General features: G+C 37.9%; 1 protein-coding gene across 11 annotated transcripts in view; it reads right to left on the bottom strand.

Moving 5' to 3' along the window:
• Positions 1-15,192, bottom strand: part of Sox5 (SRY-box transcription factor 5) — an 857,426-nt gene that overhangs the window by 378,215 nt on the left and 464,019 nt on the right. For 6 of the 11 annotated variants that reach the window (XM_070011787.1, XM_070011785.1, XM_070011784.1 and 3 more), the window contains exon 1: positions 4,925-5,055. The exons of the other annotated variants lie outside the window; for them this stretch is intronic. In XM_070011787.1, coding sequence (XP_069867888.1) covers positions 4,925-4,962 — 38 coding nt within the window. In that variant the 5' untranslated portion in view covers positions 4,963-5,055. Of the gene's footprint in view, positions 1-4,924; positions 5,056-15,192 lie in introns of those variants that run through there. 11 annotated transcript variants of the gene reach the window in all.

Genomic DNA, 15,192 nt, shown 5'->3' on the forward strand with positions numbered 1-15,192 from the left:
AGCAAGGGAAGGAGGAAGGAAAGAAGGAAGGAAGGAACCTTCCAATGTCCTAATTCAATCCACATATTTGTGCAACAAGAATTTTCCTTTAGAAAGAAGGTGATTCTTTAGAAAGAAGGTGAAACTGTATGTAAGTTAATGAAAGAGCAAAACTTCGACTGGGTTATTTCCCATGCTGTTTGATTAACCTCACTGAAATTACAAGTGAATAACAAACTGCCAAATAAGCCAGAATGTATCGCTTATACTTACTTAACTAATCCATTAAGAGGCCCGCATTCAGACAACACAGTGCACATCTGCATCATACAACATACGCATTAGGTAGCGAAGGAATTGATCATGGAAAGGACACACAGTGAGACTAAGACTTCATCCATAAAGGTCATTTTGCTTTCTAAATGCATGCTCCCAATGCTATAGAAGAGCCAGATGCTTAACAATCACACTAGGACTAGCTTTGATTCTTTGCCCTTCATAGATAATCCTAGATAGAGGTTGCAAATCAGAGCTCCCCAAAAATGGACAGATAGTTTACCATGGGGTTATTATCTGAGAAATATTATTTTTAAATGACACTGTCCATACCACCATGACAATGCTCACCCACTTACTCATTTGTCACTTCTGCTGAACACAGGGCCATGCACCATGCCACCTGGCAGTTAACCCTTAGCTCTTCCTGAAAATAAGTTCTCTGACTACATCTTCAGAGCCACACTCCGGTGAGGGAGGGAGCCAAGGTTAGGTTAGAAATTACTGCACAAAAGCTGCATTCCAAATCAAGGTCTTTTAGCTGGCTTGTAAATGACCGGGAGGCAAATAAAAGCTATGCATGTAATCACTTATGGGTACTTTTTCCTCTAAAATGTAGTAGCCAGGGAAAAAAGTAAATCAACTGGCCAAAAGCAGGGAGCAGAGCAGTATCAAATTTGGAGGCTGACTATTTTCATGAGGTGAAAGATAGTGCACAGGTAACTTTTCTCTTGATTCAGAAGTCGAGGGGTACCTGTTCACCTGAGTGTACTTATCACGGCAATGAGTTCCGACTAAAAGTTTCCAACTGAGCTAAGTAAATGCCTGGGTAATAAATATTTAATCAGCATGGTCAGATTTTAAGTTATTTGAATGCCAATAATGTCAGAGATAATCTTGTATTCTCCTAGTAGTATTTTGGAGGCAATTTTGTAAATCCCCCCCCAAAATAACTCTAGATGTGTTTCTTTTCTTCCAGGAGGAAAAAAACATATAAAAGTTTTAGAATGGGAACAAATATATTTCTTTAGTCCATATGACCATGAATAAATGTGGTGGTTATATGGAGTTTTGTAGGAGAAGGTCTACATTCTGGAATGGTCAGTTAACAGCATTTAGAAAACAGGCTTTCTGTTATCTATACCCATTTTCAGATGATACAATAAGCTTAATTTGCTTCACACCAATACCTTCAGCACCACTGCTTTTCCCTTTCTAGATATTACCAGACTGTTTTGCTTTTTAATTAAGTCTCTATGATAAAGAAATTAGAACATGTAACAAACAGTTTAGTCATAAAATTATGGTATTACAAGCAAGAAGATATAAACATAGAGGAAAGAAATAGAATATACTATTATTGATGAACTATCAGAAAATGGCTGATTTACATTGAGGAGAGACTAATTTTGAAGTTTAAGATAAATCTTTTCAATTTTGTCCTCATAGGAATACCAGGAAAGTAGAGGATATTCTCAAATGACAAGCTGTAAGTCACAATGTCTCATTATTTACTGTCAGATAAATGTACAAAGTCACTGGCTTCTTGAGAGAAATTTAGGAGAGTTCACTCAGGCACTCTAGTGACGCTGTTACAAACATTTACACCATGTTCCCATCTGTATTTCCGCTAAATGGCAAAACCTCCAAGACAATTCCGATGAATTATCCTTTTGAACATATTTTGCCTGTTCAAATGCTACCTGGGAATCATGTCTTTTAGCAACTGTAATCAATTGAGGCTGAGATGCCAGGAAGTGAAAAATGAAGAATTTCAAGCTTTTTACTTTTTAAAAGCAATTACATTTGTTCTACTCTCTGAACATGTATTAACAGACAATGAAACTGTTACTACTTCTTCACTATGTAACAGTGATTTATTAGTCTTAGAGCCTACGTTCATACCTACAGGTAAAAATACAGACACACACGTAAAAATACAGACACACACGTACTAACCTACACCCAGATTTGGATGGTGCTACCGAAGTTTGGAATCATTCCTCCTTTCAAAAAGACTACAGGTTGGAAAGGAGACCAGGTGAACAATACTCTTATCAATCAAATGAACACAACACATCACAAAAACTTCTGCACTACATCAGCCCTAGGCAACTTATATATTCCCCTACACCAAAGTTCTCTACTTCTGAAAGAAATTTACAAGTCTCCTCTTTAGCTTTCCGAATAAGCTGTCACTGATGGCAGGTGAGCAAATAGAATAAAAATCAACAGTCAATAAGAATCAACTTCTTATTCAGGAAAAGTGGCAAACAGTTACAAAGGCAAAAGGCATTGCTCACACATGCATAGATGTATGCAGTAGCATACATCCATAGAAAGGTCCTTTGGAGAATGGTAATATTCAACATTGCGTATGCATAATATGGAAGATGACAGTGGCTGCAGAAATGCTCGTGCATGAATTTATTGTAAACAAACAGTAATAATTTACTGAGGGTTTTATATGTATTATCAGCTACAACCAAAGAAGGAAATTACAAAGAAATTATACAGTATGTCATTTTTCAAAATTATTTTAGTGACTGGTATTTGCAAATATGCTGTCTATATTAACAGCCCTATTGATTATCATTTGCTTATTTAATTAGTCATTAAAGAAAGCATGCCTCTGGATGACTAAACATGAAATTCTCACCAAGAAGAGGAAAACTGAAAAAAAAAAAGGAAACAATGTTGAGAGATATTAGCATCAGAATAGGAAAGGGAAAAGTTTTAGCTTAAAAAGAGATAATTGAAAAAATACAAATAAAGTTGCCAGCAGGAAGCTTGTCTATATAGAGAAACTGGCTACAGCTGTTAATATGTAACTACCTTTTTATAAGCACAGTCTGTTAACAGGCTTAGAAATCAAGAGTTTTATTTGCAAAAAGAAAAAAATACAAAAATAAACCCAACGTATAATTTAGAATTAAGGAAAATCATCCTGTAAGTGTAACTGTACAGGCTAGAAAACTTACTGTGCTAAATTAACATGCTGTTACATTAATCAATAGTGCGTTCCATTATGGGCCACTTCTAGGCACAAGAAAATGGGACTAGGTTTGCAAATAAATGCTAATTCAAAGAGTTAATACATAAAACTTTGGAAATGAATTCAAAACTTGTCCAAGACAACTCAACCATTCTGTGAAATTATCTAGCAAAGATGCATCTTCTTAATTTAAAATTAAAAGGTGGGGGGGTGAGAGAAAGACAGTATCTAAGTATGCACATTGGCAGTTTTATTCTCTTCCTTGATCTGAATCTCGTATCTATTCTATGTGACCATGTCCAAATGGAGATTTTATTTTCAATCCTCTTTCTCTACTATTGCTTCACTTCTAGATTGTTTTAATCTTTGTCCTTTCTTTTTTCGTCTTTTCATATCAAATTCAGTCGTTTGAGCGATGAACAGCTTGACTTAGCATATTTTTAACCAGCTGGTCTAGCACCTAGCTTTCATTGCATAGTCAGATACAACAAATGTTTATACAGAAGGTAGCTTTCATGAAAATGGAAAAAAAAAAGAGCCTGGGTATCATGCATCCTGGCTTTTTTTAGCTTTAAATTAAAAAAAAAATTTCACCATACAGAATACAAAGTTTGAATTCTTTTTAATGGCAAACAAAAATCTATTTATAGTGCATAAAATGAACTTTTGCTGGGAGAAGAACTCAAGATTTAAAAATTGCAATGTGTACTTATAGGACAAGAGCAAGGCAAAAAAATAATATCTTTACGAAGCCCTGTTTTACATGAAGCATCAAACGGAAAGGTATTGCTTGTATTTCTCTAAATAGGAACAACTTAACTACAAATACACTTATATGCATCCATAGCAAAGGGGAAAAATGTAGTCCAGCAAAATTCAGTTCAGACAGTGCAGAAATTAATCACTAAAACTTATAAAGAGGGCAGACGATTTCCTTTTCTTCTCTGTCCTCTCCCCCCCCCCTTTTTTTGGCACTTCAAGAGTAAATACTAAGATGGAACTGTGATGTTAAATTATCTTTGAGGGGGAAAGAAGACTTTCTCTCTCATATCAACAAAAGGTCATGTGCTTTTTCTGAGGAGCTTCAAAGTTTTACCAAAGGATTAGATAGGAACTTATAAGACTCTGTTTTTAACCACCAGCAAAAAGGAAAAAAAAAAACCTTCTGTCACTCCAGAAATTATATGCAAAGAGATTCTGAGCAGGAAACAATGCACAAAAGCATTTTTAAAAGGTACAGAGTAGGGAGGGTGAAGGGTTTGTGTGTGGGGAGGGGTGGGGGAGAGCAATCAATGAAGGCAGAGAAAGTGAGAGTGAACCAGCCAGAGTCCGTGGAGAAGAGAAAGATGCCTCTCGTTCATTGACTTTCTTGTTATAGGACTACCACTTACAGAAAAGAAAGAAAGAAAGAAGAGAGCTTCACAGAAATCTAGGAGACTTTGAAAAATCAGTTCCATGTAATCAGTTCAACCACCACCACCACCACCACAAGGAAAAAAAAATCCGCTAACAAGATTGCAGAAGATCTTTCTAGCAGCTCCTCTAATCACACACACATATACACATTTTAAAGAGCATCTTGCAGTTGATGCAGACTTGCCTGGAAAACCGGGAGAGTTTGTACTTCAATCCTATTAAGAGGATTAAAAACAAAACCAAAAGAACTGTACTCACCTTTCAAACTCCTGAGGTAAATCAGGGTCAGTGAGCATGCTTCAAATGCACAATTCCCTTTGTCACTGCAACCACCTAGGATCGCTCCAACTGAACCTGTCAAGTGAGCCCAAACCTTCCAAACCAATTGATTCTCCCTCCCCTCTCCTCCCTCTCTCCCTCTCTCTCTCTCTCCCTCTCTCCCCCACTTCCCCTCCTCTCACTCCTCTCTCTCTCTCTCTCTCTCTCTCTCTCTCTCTCTCTCTCTCTCTCTCTCTCTCTCTCTCCTAGGACTCTTTGGCCAGTCTCTTAAAGGGGTAGTGCACTTCCAGCAGGGTCTGCTTACTCAGAGCGAGCAAGAGAGCTGGCTCTGGACTGACTGCTAAGCATTAGACAACCTCAGGGTGCCTGTCCTTTCCTTTTAATTCTCTCTTCTAGACATCGCCGAATGTGAGAAAGTCAAGTCATTTAACACGTATCCCAGACTCTCTCTGTGTCTGTCTAAATAATAAAAGTCCTACACACGCACACACACACGCACACGCACACGCACACACACACACACACACACACACACGCACACACGCACACACAGCAGAATGATTTCATAAAATACAGTCGCCGGTATTTTTTTTTTCCCAGGGAATCTTTGTAATCGTAGATTCCCTGCTCCAATTGCATCCGTGAACTAATTAAGCAAAAAATAAATAAAATAAAATAGGTTTTAGCAATCACATTTGTACACAAAGAATTGCTACTCCTCACCCCTTTCTAGTCTCTCTCTCTCTCCAAGCGCACACGGAAACGCACACACAGACACACACACACACACACACACACTCACTCACTCACACACAACAATCAGGCATTGTTCTAAGGGAAGAAAAGCAACTTTGACAGATTGAAATATAGCAGGGACCCCTTCAAGGAAACCTGTAAACAACTTGTCACTCACTCTGTCGGGCCGGCTCCCTGTTAGCTCCAGTTTTTCCACAAAGTGCTGCTGAAGTCCTGGCAACCCAAGGAAAGTTTCTTCTGCTCCAAACTCCATAAAACAGCGATGTGCGAGGTGGAAGGGGATAGGTAAACACATGCCAACAGAGCACCAACGGACCGGATGAAAGATGCCAAAACCCCAAATAAATGTAAAAAAGGAAACAACAGCAACAACAAAAAATCACTCCCGGATGATGGGACTGGCAAAGTGTCTGGGGTGGGGTGGGGGAGGGTGGGCAGGGGCTGATCAAGGGGTCTGAAATGTCCCCCACCCTTTAATTTCCTCTGTCCAGGCGGCCACCAATAGCAAGGTAGACAAACTGAAGCTTTACAGATCCCCAGCAGCCTGGCAGAGTACAACCTCCATAGCCGTTCCAATTATCTAGATAAAAATCTGGCAGGCGAGGAAGGTAATCAGGTAATGTACTTTTGACATGAAGTGACAAAGCCATGCACGCACACGCACACACACATACACATACACACACACACACACACACACACACACACACACGCGCGCGCGCGCGGACTCTTACACAGACACCCGTGCAGAGACGAAGGCTGTCCTGTGCATGCAACATCTAACCAGGAACAAACACACACTCACCAACATGAGAGAGTGTGAATTCTTCACACACACTCAGCCACACACACACACACACACATGCTCCACTCCTACTAGGAGGGTTCATTCTTGCACAAAAGGCTACATTACAGAGCCTGCCCCAATAAGGGAAAAGAGAGAGAGAGGGGAGAAAAAAAGCCTTCCATTGTTGAGAGGGCAGGTCAGTTGATTAGATTTTCTGTGGAGAATTCCACGAGGAAATTCCCTTCAAAGCCAAAGTGATTAACTGTGGGCTATTCTGGAAATGGAGCAGACAATGGTTCAACAGTCTGCAAAACCAATGACCAGGCTTGCCACTGAACTCACTTTAAAAAAAAAATAAAATAAAATAAAAGCCAGATTCCTTGTTCTTTTCCATACTCCCCCCCCACACCAAGACCAGCCCCCCCCCTTCCCGGCCTCCAACTTCCCCTCCCAATTTCTTTCATTTTGCAGCTGGGCAACATTAAGGGCCTTTAAAACCACAAAGGTTGACCCCAACACAGTTTGATTAACTCCCAGCTTCCCCCCACCCCACCCTGGCGACAGGCAGACAGTAAGTTTGCTTTCCGAGACCCACATAATGACACATTGTACACATACTCTAAAGAGAAAAAGAAAATTGTTATTAGTCTCATACTAGTAAATTTTCCTTCCAAGCTTATATACATTCTTAGACAGAAGTTGAAAATAACAAAGAGATTCAGGTCCATCCTGTATGAGATACCTTTTTGGAAAAAAAAAAAAACCTAGGCATCCATACTAAAAACTTCATATGTAATAAGATGGAAGCTTGTCACTATGGAGTTAAGACATTAACAAAACATTGAATTATGATCCACCCTGAAAAATACTGTTAACAAGGGCTGTGGCAAAAAAAAAAAAATGACTTTATGCTGGTTCACTCTCATTCCCAGCAATTGAGGAAGGGGAAAGGATATTACTCACTACTTTCTCCTGTCATCAGTCTCAAATTATTTTTTATTACATCAACAACCATTTCTACATATAAAAAATGAAGAAAGTGGTTGTATTTATTTTAAATATTCAGCTTTGGACCTTTAAGGGACTTAGTGTCTATTAGACATCAGCTGAATATATACACATATGTATATGCACACAAGTGTGTGTGCTAACTATATATATATATATACATATCCAATTATATATGTATACAAATATTCTTCTGTTGCTAATGGTAGTTTCAGGAATTAGGTTAAGGTAGCTAAAGAGCTCCATGTGCTTTTAAGAAATTGGAATCTTTTTTTCCGTCAAAGGAATCTTGACTTTTCTTGTGTCAAGAGAGACAGATGAAGAAGGAGGAAGGCTGAATTCTCCCAGGGAGCCCTGGGAGTTGGAGTCAGGAAGAGGAGGAGGTAGGGAGAGGGAGCAAGCCAAGAGCTCACTAGAAGGAGACACGGCATAAAGATAGAAACAAAGATAATGGCCATAAGGCAGGATGCTGAGACCCGTATGGTCGCAGCTGCTGCTGTCTTCCTCCAGCGATACCTCTCGTTGTTTCTCAGAAATAGCGAGCCCAGAAGGTCATCTGTGCAGGTAAGAAACCTGCATGCATGTTTGAGACCAAAGATGATGTGAAAAGATGTCTGGATCTTCCCTAGCTTCGCTCCTGCCTTACTATAGGTGCACGGCAGCAGACAAGTGTCCAATAAACATACAGAGCACACAGAGAGATGGGAGATGGCTTCAAAGTTAGCTTTACATCTCAGCGTGCCCCCCTCAAAAACCAATCATTGTGTGACATCACCTGTAATTCGCGATGAGATAGACTGGGAACTAAATAGCAAGACTTGGCCCCTGTAAAGATGGCCATCCATGGAATGATCATTTTCAACAAATGGAACTCGATGATCCTAAGAAACATGCTTATTTACAGACTTCAGCCCCTAGGTCTTAAACAGTTCAGAAGAGACTAGATATGCACACCTGGAACTTTCCCAGAGTTCAACCCTGAGCAAATCTTTAAAGTCATACGTGCTTAAAGCTCATTTGTGGCCTGAAATCAAATCACACACGACCGTTCATTTGTTCAGACAAAATACAGAATAAGCTTATCTTTGAAAATTTAGAGTAAGTGTCAAGATGGTGGGAAGGTTTCTTATGGGCCTCAGGAGGCTTACAGAGAGTTGTGATTAAAAATTAAATGTTTTTAAATCTCAGTGCTAAGACTATATGTAGATGGTTGAAGAGAATGCAATTCCCAAATGTTTGGCTGAATTTTGCTTTCATCTGAATTCTGTAATATGAATTTCTGCCAGAGTTAAGAGGCTAAATCAAAGGAAAGTTATACCCAAAATGTCTTGTCAAATCTAGGCACTGGACTAATCAATATAATATTTAATACTAAATAATACATTTACAAGTTATCAACTTGTAAGCTAAATATTCCAATGTTGCACTATTTCATGTTTAGCAAATTTGTTATTGTTTAAGAGGTAAGAAAAGCTTTATAAGAGCTTTATAACTGGTTATATATGTGTATATATATATATATATATATATATATATATAAGCTTTATGATAAAGGCTTTATAACTGGTTATTCACCAAGTAGTCTCTATATCAGAGCCAACAACCCAGTGTACGTTATAATATCCTAAATAGGGAGATAGGAACTGTAGCTTTCAGATAACATCTGTATCTAATATTAAACGTTTATCAAAGCAATGTACATATGACCATATAAGCTGATTTTATCTTTCTTGCTGTTCTTTTTAATGTACATATGATGTACTATGACATTTTTTTTTGTTTCTTTGTATGTTCTTCCCCCATGGTGTAACCCCTGTTTTCACTGTATTTGATTCCGGTGCTCTGCATCTTGTATCTACATTTTTCTAATTTGGGGAGTGGAAGGGAAATAACAAAATGTTGAAATAGGATACAGGTTGACCCACTGTAACAATGACATGTACAAGACACTATGTTGACAATGAACTTTACAACTTTGGTGGGGGGAGGGAGGAGTTGGGAAGGTGGGGAAGAAAGGGATGGTAGGGGAAAAACAAAGGAGGGGGTAACAATGCTCCATAGGAAATGTCCTCATTACTTTGGTCATGTAACTGTAACCCCCTCTGTACAGTATCTTTACAATAAAAAATATATTTAAAAGTCTACCAATATAACAAATGGCCATAAAAAATTAAAGCACTATTTCTAAGAAGTCTAATTATTATTAATAACAGTTTTATGGAAAAAATTCCAAATTAAGTATTTAGTATCTGAGCCTTCTAAGATGAATATGGCAAGAAAAGTGAAAAACAAAATAAATATGGAAATGAATGAGAACTGGATTGAGTAATACTTACGATGGAAAGCATTATAAGTAAGATCTACAAATACAGGCACAGAAGTACAGACATGTATTCTAAGGTGACCAAGTGCACAAAAGAAAATAGAAACTCTAGAAGATGATTTTCTGTGTAATGAGACTCTTTGACATTGCTGAAGCAGTATTATGGAAAATGGAATGAACTCGAAAAAGTGTGTTTGGTAGCTTGTGTTGTTACCATTGCAAATATAAAGAGGAAAGTCACACAGGCGAAGAAATACAAGATACACTAGAGAAAACTGCTGGAAATAGCTCTAAGGAAAGATCAGGAACTTTTTAAGACCATAAGCAAGTTACTTCCAAATTTAACCCTTTCTTCAATTGTTACTTCAGACAAACATTTCTAACATTTCATTCCTTATTTTAAATGCACAGAATTCACCCCCTTCCTTTAGGACAGAATAGTTAAATAGCATTTATTTTAAGAATTGACATAGAAATATGTAAATAGGCAAATAGGTACAGCTTACACTTTAATTATATGAATTGATCGATGGATCCATCCATCCATCTCCCTACCATACAGCTTTAGCTTTCAGACTTCATGAAATCTAGAAGGCTATTTTTTTTTTAGTATTATAACTATATAAGGTTAGAACATAATCAGTGTCAGATTATACAAAAATTGTATTGATTTAAGATGACACACAGGCACTAAGAAAAGCCCTTCTTCCTGCACTGTTTAACTTGTTTCTAAAGGCCTCTCTCTTCCAAATATTTAAAACTCTTCCACTTCAGGGGAAAAAGACAAAGAAAATTTCAACCAATGTCCATCTATCTGTAAGACACCCAGGTCTTTACCAGCAATATACCAGTGGCTCACGCCCTGTATTCCCAGCTACTCAGTGGGCTGAGCTCTCAGGCTCGTAGTTCAAAGCCAGCATGGACAGGAAAGTCTATGAGACTCTTACCTGCAATGAACCACCAGAAAACCGGAAGTGGAGTTGTGGCTCATGTGGTGGAGTGCTAGTCTTGAGTGATAAAGCTAAGAAACAATGGTCAGGCCCTGAGTTCAAGCCCAACGAAAAGACACCCAGAGCGTTGGGCACTAATCTACTTCATGTTGCTTAAACTCTGACTTTAGAGTTTTGTAATACCACTTCAGAAAAATACTTAAAGACCGTAGCCTAAAATTCAATGATCCATAGTATTCGCAGGCTAGAAAGCTGGCACACGATAATAGTTTACAACACCGAGATCCCTTTTCTACTGTCTCCTGCCTTTTCTACCGTCACTTTGCTGGGGTAGACTGATTATATATGTTAAGATCTATTTCCTCAAAAATATGCTCACCTTGGAACCTCAAGTCTCTTCCCTCAGAGAGATAACACAATTTGTAATAACTGCTTCCTCTACTGATCTTACTTTTTATCTTCTCCAGGATATTTTAAATTTCAAAATGATAGTTGTTATTTTTTTTTCCTTTCAGGACATTATACCCATAAGAAACATTTAATGTGCATCATCTCATTTAGTAGCCAGAGCAACTATATTATATTTGCAGCCCTATTTATGATAATTAAAATGAGAAGAGGCCATTTGTCACCATACACCAATTTCAAATCAAAGTGGACTACAAACAAAAGAACAATATAAGGGCTTCATTCATGGTACTAACATATATCAGAAATAGCATTACCTTTCTTGTAGACTGGTCCTCTTTTTAAGAATAATTCCCCTAAAATACATGCACAACATATTTTAAATGTGTATAAAGATTCCCCTTAAAATGTGCTCAGTTTTTTAGAAACCCAGAACGAAAATATAGGGACTAATTTGCTGGTTTCTAGAAGTTTTTGTCTTAAAAACATCATTTATTAAAAAATAAAATAAAATATGACCAAGAGATGTCATGTTTTCTTCTACTTTCTCTCATTGTACAGCTATTTTGTATTGCTAACAGTTGTTCCTTAATAAAAATGATACTGGACCTGAAACAAAAGGTCTGAGGATGAAGACCAGGTATTTTCTTTTCATCTGAGTGAAGAAAACATAACTCAAGAGAAGGGATGCAATTCAAATGCAAACATGATTTTTAAAGATGTTTCTGGATACTGAACTTCCTACAACATAATTTCTCAACCTGGAAAGAGATTCATAATTTTCTTTTTTCTTTTGGTTTTGCTACTTCTGGGGCTTGAACTCAGAGCCTTGTGCTCTCGATCTTCTCCCTCAACGCTGGTGCTCTACGACTTGAGCCACATCTCCACTTCCAGAGTATTTTGCTGGTCAACTGGAGATTAAGAGTGTCCTGAATTTAATGTGTTGAACCTCAATCGTAAAATCTCAGGCTCCAGAGTAGCTAGGATTACAGACAAGAGCCACTGGTACCTGGTTCACTATTTTATGGCTAGAAAGTGATTTCTGTTCATCTTCGTTAGACAGTACTTGTCAAATGTTTTGGTACCCATCAGTCAATTGAATTTTTCTGCCACAAATATGCACACTATTTGTTAGGTTAACTAATAAGCACAAATGAAAGTGAAAACTAACTAAAGTTGGAAGAGATGCTCTTCTTTTAAATTAGCTACACATATCTATCTCCTCTCTGCTCCTTTGAATATACAGAGTGAATGGTGAAAATCTTATTCATAATATACATGAATGTTACCTATTCACAGCGCATTGTGTCCTTTTTTTTTTTAATTTTTGTCTGTACGGGAAGTTTGAATCCTGGACCTCTCATTTGCTAGGCAAGGCAGGTGTTCACTTATTGAAGGGATGCTTTAGTTTTTGTTTATTTGTTAACAAGGTCTCACATTTATGATCAGGCCAGCCTGGAGAGTAATCAACCTGTTTTACACTTCCTGCCATAGGTAGAATGACACGTCCAGGTTTTTCTGTTGAGATGGGGGTCTCACAATCTTTATTACTTTGACTGGCCTAGCACCACAGTCCCTGCAATGTGAGTATGCCCTACTGGATTTTTTTTTTTGGGGGGGGGGTCCGGTCGTGGGGCCTGAACTCTGGGCCTGAGCGCTGTCCCTCAGCTCTTCAGCTCAAGGCTAGCGCTTTACCACTTGAGCCACAGCGCCACTTCTGGCTTTTTTTTTTCTTTTTGCTTATGTGGTGCTGAGGAATTGAACCCAGGGCCAAAGGTATGCAAGGCAAGCGCTCTACCACTGAGCCACCTTCCCAGCCCGTCCCCTACTGGATTTTTAACTAGAACAGCATACAGCCAGAAGTTGGAAAGCCTCTTCACTAAAAGAGCTCTATCCATGACTTACTAGTAATGTAATCATATGAGAGTGTACATGTGTATGTGCAAGTGCACAGGTGTGTGTGTGTCGCCTGAGGATTGAGTTCAGGGCCTCAAGCTCTTGTGTGGCTTTTTCTCTAAAGGTTGGCACTTTTACCACTTCAGTCATCTCTCTACTTCTGACTTTTTGCTGGCTAACTAGAGTGAAAAAAGTCTCCTGGGCATTCTGCCCGGGCAGGTTTTAAGCCATGATGCTCAGATCTCAACCTTCTGAGCAGCTAGGATTAAAGGCATGACCTTCCAGTGTCTAGCCATGTATAAGTCTTTAACAAGTTATAACAAGTTATACAACATGCTTTGTAAGGTTTCCCAAATTTTTGGTCAGTCATGGGGTTTGAACTCAGGGTGTGGGTTTTATCCCTTAGTTTTTCTCTCAAGGCTAGTGCTCTACCATTTTGAGTCACAGCTCCACTTCCAGTTTTCTGGCTGTTCATTGGAAATAAGAGTCTCTTGGACTGGCCTGTCTGGACTGGCCTTGAACTTTGATCCTCAGTTCTAAGCCTCCTTAGTAGCTAGGATTACAGATGTGAACCTTCAGTAGCTGACCACTTTTATAATCTCTCCTTTGACAAATCAAAATATAATTCCCCAAAGCTTTTATTATGCATGTATTTACCCAATTTTAAAAGTTTAAAGAGTGTTCCTAGCAACTGATAGCTATGCAACTCTATTTTGTCTTTTACTTTATTTATTTATTTATGATCCACCATACCTGGCTTGTTTGTGGAAACAAAGTCTGACTAACTCTTTGCCCAGCTGGCTCAAACTAAAATCCTCTATTTCCAGAGTAGATGGGGCTACAAGCATGAGCCACTGAGCCAAGTTGTTGACTCTTTAAAGAATGCCCTAACTCTATATTCATATGCTGGCATGAGACATGAAAATAGATATTTGATAGGTAAAGTTAACTGGGCTACCTTCAATTAAGATAATCAGAAAAACAAAAACGATCTACAAAAAGTAATGGTGTTTTCAAGAGGATTCTTTTTTTTTTATCATCAAATGAATCCATTCTTGAAATTTCCAGTAACAGTTTTCATTTTCTCTAATAAACACAATTGTATTTACTAAATCACCTAATTTCCTCATCTAAATGAAGGAAATAAAAGCAGTTTCCTACTATACTAAGTGTGTCACATGGATGGAATAGTGTTGGGCCTGCAGAGAAAATAAATATAAGGGATTCTGACTTTATCCAAAATTCTAAAACATCAAATGAAAAATTCAAAGGCAAGCTAAATTTTTGTACTGTCAGAAACCCTGAAAGGCAAACTGTATTCAAGAAAATCTGTATTTTGTGAATACTCTAAAGAACTAATGCCAAAGATACAGCTTTTTCTTCTCCAAGTTATTGCTAACAAAAGTGAGCCACAATTTACAAAATATTTTAGTTAAAACTATGCACAGTATAAAAAAAGGAAAAAAGAAATTAGGTATTTCCAGATAAATGTATTCATTGAAATGCTAATTAAGCATTTACAGAACTATTGATTTTTACCTGTATTTTAAATCAGTCATGCCTATTAAAATTTTAAATTTCAAAGTGCATACTTTCACAAATAAGGAAAAAGAGAGATTATACTTCAATTATACTTTGTAAATTGAGCCAAACACAATGACACATGCCTGTAACACCAACTCCTGGAAAGATGGCAGAAAAAGAAACCCAAGTTTCAGGCTTGCTCAGCCAAATGTGGTGATGAGACCTTGTCTCAAAAATGAAAGAACAAGAGGGCAGGGGTTGTGGCTCAAAAGGTCAAAGGGTAGAGTATTTTCTTAGTACACGGCCCTGGGTTCAATCCTCAGTAAGACAACAGCAAAAAAAAAAAAAAAAAAAAGGAAATTTTCCTAAAACTGATGACCTACTCAGGTGTCACACAGCACATCATTCAAAACAAAACACCGAAATGTTACTTGGCTTTAGAAATCATAGATTCCTAATTAGAAACATTTCACTTTAAACCTTGTATAAATCTTATTAAAGGCTAAAAGACTACCCATTTTCAAGACATGTCAACATTTCAAAGCACAGTTTAAGAAAATCAAATCGTATATTTAAGATCACGAATGTTCTTCCG

Source organism: Dipodomys merriami, unplaced genomic scaffold, assembly GCF_024711535.1.
Source record: "Dipodomys merriami isolate MVZ:Mamm:240054 unplaced genomic scaffold, mDipMer1.0.p SCAF_84, whole genome shotgun sequence".
NCBI classification, from domain to species: Eukaryota; Metazoa; Chordata; class Mammalia; order Rodentia; family Heteromyidae; genus Dipodomys; species Dipodomys merriami.